This window comes from Solanum tuberosum, unplaced genomic scaffold (assembly GCF_000226075.1).
Source record: "Solanum tuberosum cultivar DM 1-3 516 R44 unplaced genomic scaffold, SolTub_3.0 scf00043, whole genome shotgun sequence".
Taxonomy (NCBI): domain Eukaryota; kingdom Viridiplantae; phylum Streptophyta; class Magnoliopsida; order Solanales; family Solanaceae; genus Solanum; species Solanum tuberosum.
The window spans coordinates 2,309,426-2,316,363 of record NW_006238969.1 but is presented as its reverse complement, the minus strand read 5'-3'; the positions used below and the strand labels follow the sequence as shown (position 1 = coordinate 2,316,363).

At 31.8% G+C, this 6,938-nt stretch overlaps 1 protein-coding gene across 1 annotated transcript; it reads left to right on the top strand.

The window, feature by feature from the left end:
- Positions 1 to 2,817: 2,817 nt before the first annotated feature.
- LOC107059873 (probable indole-3-pyruvate monooxygenase YUCCA10) lies at positions 2,818 to 5,387 on the top strand. Its single transcript, XM_015306950.1, has 4 exons — positions 2,818 to 3,102; positions 4,439 to 4,672; positions 5,085 to 5,180; positions 5,376 to 5,387. The coding sequence occupies exons 1-4, from the start codon at positions 2,818 to 2,820 to the stop codon at positions 5,385 to 5,387; spliced, it is 627 nt and encodes a 208-aa protein (XP_015162436.1).
- Positions 5,388 to 6,938: the final 1,551 nt, after the last annotated feature.

Sequence of the window (6,938 nt, the reverse complement as noted above, 5' to 3'; positions counted from 1 at the left end):
TGAGCCCTTGACGGATCGTGGAGGCAGTCGTGAAGCTGCGCGACAGATTAGTCCTACTTCGAGTAGAACTCATTTTAAACATCCAATTTGAATTAATTAGGGATTTTTTTCAGTTTATCTTATCTTATATAGAACAAAGAACAAAGTTTGGAAAAATTCTTAGCTTTTGGTTTTGAACATTAACATCGAATCAAGTTTGGAAGTTGGATTTTGGGTTTTTGAATTGTCAAAGCGATTATCGATTTTGCTTATTTTCATAAGTATATTCTTGTCATGTTTTCATTATATACTTCTTTATGTCTATGTGAAATCATGAGTGGCTAAATACCATAACTGGGATTGTAGGATCTGTGACGTAAATCGAAGTGTAATTTCATAAAACGAGTGAAAGGCAATTTATATTTGCAGATTATAATTTAGCTTTTGTTATTCATGTATTATAATGAGTGCACACATTAGAGTGAGCTTTTATCTGTCATTTGTTCGAGAGAAAAATTATAGTTGGGAAAAAGCTAAATTAACCTGAAAAAATAGAGTCAAAGTTCGAGAGAAGAGAGAAGAGAACTTTAACACTATCGTAGGCGAGGGTAAAACCTGTTAACACTCTAAGACCGAGAGGTCTTGAGTGAAAGTTATCTAATTAGACTGAAAAGGGTTAGATATATCTGTATCGCCCGTATTTTATAGAGATGAATTGCCTAAAACTCATTTACGGAAAAATAGGAGATGAAACGTTATAATGAACACAATCCTAGTTTCATTTAATTATTGAAACATCTTTAGAACTTAATACTGTGTTAATTGTTAATCTAGATTTTGATTACCAATCTTAGTTACTAGAAAATCACAACTAAACCCAAATTTATATTCCGTAAGTGCTCTCTTTAGGTAATAATAACAACATTTGGGTAAATGCGACAGTGAAATCATTTTTGTAAAGAAATTCTCTGTGGGATCGACCTCAATTCACATTGAGTTCTATAAATTGACTTCGACCATTTATACCTCTTAATTGAGGTGTAAGTTTGTACGTATCAGTCACCCTCATAGTCCCAGAACTACGTGCCCCCATAGGATAAGTCCCCTATGTGGGCATTATATTTAGTGATCACGCTAGTCATGCCTTTATCTCCCAAGCAAGGTATATTGGATCCTCTCGATGGGGCATATACATCGGACTCCACGTTTAAGTCATGTGGTTTTATGACGGTTAATAGTAGGTCCCACAGTCAGATTCTAGTGCATTGACCAGGTTACCAGTTATATTTCAGTATTTAGTTTCAGTATGTTATGAACTTGGTCATTGCAGTCAGTTTAGTTCATGTTCAGTATGCTCAGTATATTCTTCATGTTCATCTTATATCATTGATCAATATGCTTTATTCAGTTATGTATATATTGTTCAGTTTTATCCTATCCTGCATGCTCAGTACCCTTCAAGTACTGACGCATACTCTACGCTATATCTTCTCGTGATGTAGTTTCAGGCCCACAACATTCAGATCGCGTGTAAATCAGTTCCCGATCCATACTCTGCATTATTAGTGGTGAGTCCTCATTCTCCGAGGACGATCAACTTGTTTTCGTTTACTTTCAGTCTTTTAGTTTCAGTTTTTCTAGAGTTAGCCTGGGGCATGTCCCAGCATCTCTAGTCAGTTAGAGGCTTTTATTCAGACATAGTTAGATTCAGTTTTGGTTTTGAGTTTGATCTTCTAGTTGTTATTAGTCTCATAGTCTTTTATATTCAGACTTTGGGTATTTCCCCATCATTTTAGTTTATCTCATGACTTAAGGCTTCCACATAGTATTTCTTGTTTTAGTTTATCTTAGTATGCTATGATATGCCAGCTCAAGCTTAGCTTGGGGTCACTTGTGATCCTAGGTCCCGTGTTTACGTCAAGCGGGTAGCCTCGGGGCGTCACATATGTCATTTCCATTTGATAAATAGCTCAAATAAATGGCATAGATGAGCCTTTTCTCAAAATTTGATGGCAGATTTAAGCTTTTTTCCTATTTAATATATCAGAAAATCATATTTCTTCTTAATTCTAATTTTTTTAAATAGAAAATAATTTTCTAATATAAATAAATTAATATAATTTATTTAGTTGAGTGTTTATATGAAAATCTAAGACACAGATAAAAACACAAAAAAAAAAACACTTTGAATTTAGCCGATCAATAAACTTCAGTCAAATTCAATTAAATGAATATGACACATTTTACCTTAAGCTAAAGATAACTTTAAATTAAATGTTTTCACATCTACCAAAGAATTGAAAAGAAACTTAGATTTTGTTTCAATCATAAAATTTTTGCATTTACTTGTAACTGTTGTTTTCTATTACACTTTAAAAAGGAAAAAATAAATAATAAATATCATCTTTATCCTGTTTGAAGACCATATATACATTGACATAATTGTGGTTGGAGCTCAAAAAAAAAACTTATCTTTAATTTTCTGAAAATTTTGCAATTGCTAATTTCACAAAGGAATAAATTGACATAATTGTGGTTGGAGCTGGACCATCTGGTATAGCTGTATCAGCCTGTTTAAACAAATTGGGCATAAACAATGTTGTTTTAGAAAAACAAGATTGTTTTGCTTATTTGTGGAAGAAAAAGACTTATGATAGACTGCATTTGCATCTATCAAAGGACTTTTGTTCATTGCCGTTTATGCCACATGCAACTTCATCAACTAAGTATATGCCGAAAAAAGAATTTATTCAATACTTAGATGAGTATGTTGAGCATTTAAACATCAAGCCAAAATTTCAAACTTGTGTTGAATCGGCCTTTTACTATAGTGGGGAAATGAAATGGACTGTCAAATCAAGAAATTTGACTAGCGGAAAAATTGAAATATATGCTAGTGATTTCTTGATTTTGGCTACTGTAGAAAATAATGAAGGTTATATTCCAAATATGATAGGAATAGAAAATTTCAAAGGCGAAATAATCCATTCAAGTGATTACAGATCTGGTGAAAAATATAAGGATAAAAAGGTATTGGTCGTTGGATCAGGAAATTCTGGAATGGAAATAGCTTTTGATCTTTCAAATTATGAAAGTCAGACGTCATTTTTTGTTAGAAGTCGAGTAAGTCTCTCTATCTCTTTATGCATTATCTTTACTTTTATCGTTATTTGTTTGCATGTGAGTAGGTTTGTGTTTGTTATAAAAAGAATTAAATGGTGGTGTTCGATCAGTTTAGTTGTACATCAACTATTTTACATGGTACCTGTTGCTTCTTACTAGCATTTGTAATGTTGTAACTTGATTCATCAAGATATTGGGTATGTGTTTCTTCACCATCAACACCAGGTCATACCCTTATGTGAAAGGGCCAGAATATGAACATGATTTCTCATAATTTTCATTCTACTTTATTGAATATCCATCGAGTCATAAATACTCTTGTGGTATTTCTTATCTAAAAATATATTTTTGAATTAGCTTCACCTCCAATAATTTCCACCAATTCGTAATTTGTGTTAAATTTCACAAACATACTCTCCAAGCACTATACAAAATTGCAAAAACAACCTCGATTCTAAATTCAAAGTTGATTTAATAAAATTAGTTGTTCTTTAAAAAGGGAATACTGGTTTATTAGAAAGTGATTAAGGAATATGGTGTTCGATTATTGTAAATACAAAATTTTGGGATAGATATTTAAATATCCTAAAAACATAGAAAGATCTCATTACTCCATTTTTAAATTGCACAAAATTATAAAAAAATTAAATTCAAGTCTCATTGGATATCTTATATAGTGAGAAAAAGAAGACTAGGATTTGGAGATGTATAAGTATAAAAAACTCATATATTTTTTACTTTGAGGAACTGAATTCGAAGAAAGAGAACTAGGGTTTCTTTTTCTTATAAGTAGATTCTTTAATTTTGCTAAGTTTGTCCTATTAACAATTTTATACTTCGTCATTTCACATGTTGCACAGATAACATATTTTACTTTTTAAGAATTTGAATCTCATAATTTCGAAGAAACTTGTCTATAGATATTAGTTAGATGACTTGATAAATGATAGTACAAAAAATTATATTGCACTAACTGTATACGAAACATAGATTTCTCTTTTAATATAATCTTTCGTGCATTACTCATATATATTTCTTTTTTTAGAACCCATGACAATTCCAGTTACCAACTTTGATCTATGTTTTTGAATACTACAAGTTATACACAATTATGTTATAATTGATCTGATTTTGTACTTCTTTTTTAATATATCATCAAAATATGAAACTTACACTCGTAAATATGTATATTATAGTTCATGATGTTCTCCCAAAGTGCTATAACTTTTCTATAGTTAAATTATGCAATTTTTCACATGCACAATCAATTATATTTTTGATAAATATGGTTGTAAATTCTAAAATTTTAATACATTTTGTCTTAGTGTTTTTGCAGATTCATGTTCTAACAAAGGATATGGTGTATACTGCAATGTTGTTGCCAAAATATTTACCAATATCTTTGGTTGATACTGTAACTACAAAGTGCACAAAATTTAAATTTGGAAATTTTGAAGAATTAGGAATACCACAACCAGAAGAAGGCCCATTTTCTGTTAAAAGATCAAAAGGTAGATCCACAGTAATTGATGTTGGTGTCATTGACAACATTAAACTTGGACAGATTAAGGTATGATACTATCTTTATTTTATTTCATTCTATTTTGAGAAATATTATGTGTAAAACAGATTGGTTTAGTTTTTTCCGAGTGTTTTGATCTGATAGTTAAAGTACAACATGTGATGTATGGTTAGGCGCACATCACGAGTTCAAATTTGATTACTACCAAGAACATAGCAGTAGTATTTAATGAAGAAGAATAAAAATACATGTTCATTATCATGGGAAACAGTTAAATTGTTATAGTTACGAAATCGGTAGAATTTAGTAATTTCGGCTAATACAGTATATTTGTGTAAATAGTTCATCTGATATGCATTAATAATCTATTATAAAAAAGGAAATAACACTTGGGTGTTTTTTGTGATATAAGTTTTGGTCAATTGATTATTAGGTACTATTTGAAATATCATAAATAAAGGAACATACAGTAGTGTTTGACAATGGAAATGAACATCAATTTGATGCAATCATTTTTGCTACTGGATACAAGAATATTGCTACCCAATGGCTAAAGGTACATTTTACAAACTATCACTCTGTTCCTTTTTTTTAATTTTGAATTTGAGTCTTGAAATTTTCCACTTGCTTGTAAATATCGTGTGCGGATAAGTTTTTCTCGATAAGTTTTCCTGGTTACTAATTTAGCTTACAATTAATTTTACCATCATTGTCTCAAATAATGTACAAATTTTTTTTCTTTTGTATGCAGGATTATAGCTGAATATTCCTTGACGATGGCACATTGATAAATTGGAAAGGAGAGAATGGGCTATATTGTGCTGGATTTTCAAAAAGAGGGATTGCTGGTATTTCAATGGACACTAGAGATATTGTTGATGATATTAAGATTGTTAGGGGAGACAAAATTTAGATTATTATTATTATATCAGACTATGTTGTTAAATAAATTTTCTAAACCCTGCGTAAATGCAAAATGCTTTCTGTACCGGGCTTGACTTGTTAAGTCCAACTAGAACTTAAAAACATTGTTTCTTTTAGTATGTTTTTTTATTGTAATCAAGTTTCTACTATCATAGAAATTTGGTGAAACTTTTCTGATTGATTGTCTTTCTTTGTTGAATTTTTTTTTTATAATGATGGTGCGGGATTCAAATCGCACACATTTCGACTATTATATCGAACATTTGCTATCTCTTGCCAGCACAAGTATCGAATAACTCTACACATCAAATTAGGTAACTTTTATTTGAGACATTTATTAACAACGTGAATGAAATCTATTATGTCCTTTTTTTTTATAGTAAAGTAGATCAAGAGAGAGAGAGAGAGAGAGAATTGGCTTCTTGAGAATCTGTTTTTCCTTCAATTCCTTGATGTTCATAAGGTACATAAAATTAAATGTACATTGAGCAGTTAACATTCCATCTTGCTAAGGTCATTGCTAGGTCAATCTGTACAAAATGTCTTAATGAACCATTACAAAAATAAGAGGATGACGATGGGTAGGTTACCTAGCTCATAAGAAATACTCCCTACGTCCTAGCAAGAATGTAAAAGTTGTTGCAGATGATTCAACTAGATACGCACAACCTTATTGTTGTGCTTTCTTTTGGGCCAACTTTTTGTGTCTAATTTTCCCAACCACTGAGAAGAAGAAGTTTCTCCCTAGGTTTCATCTGATCTTTTCCTTTTTGACCAGATAGAGTTTGGTGGTACATTGTCCCCATTTGACTGTCCCAAATTCGCTAAAGATTCTTTTCCCCAACCTTTGGTAGACCATTTTCCTTTTGAACAAAGATAGTCGGATGGTCCACCATCCTCCTTAGGTTGTCCCCAACTCGTTGAACGTACTCCTTCCCAACCTTCAGTAGGCTATTGAAACGACCCCAAAAATGCCCGAAAATGTGCTTCGAAAACACCTAAAATTGTAATTTCCATATATCTCAAAATCCGTGCATCATTTCGGAAATTCGACTTCATATTCTTATTCAGGGGGTCAAATTGAGTGGGAAATGAGTCTAACCCGAATTTTAGAACAACCGTATCAAAATTTGAAAATCGCAAAAAATGCGATTTTGAGGGTCAACTTTAAAGGGGCATATCTCTCAGCACACAAGGAACTGGAAGGAGCTCAAACTATCAAAATTAAAGCTCTGTGAGTTAGCTTTCCAACGCAATTTGTTTCACCTCATTCCGAGTTAGGATGAAGGAGTTATGACCATTTTCGTAAAACCTGTCCGACAGAAAATGCAAATTCCAGTAGCCGAAAACACTGTTCACCCGCCTCAATTTTTTTCTAAGTGTTGGGACG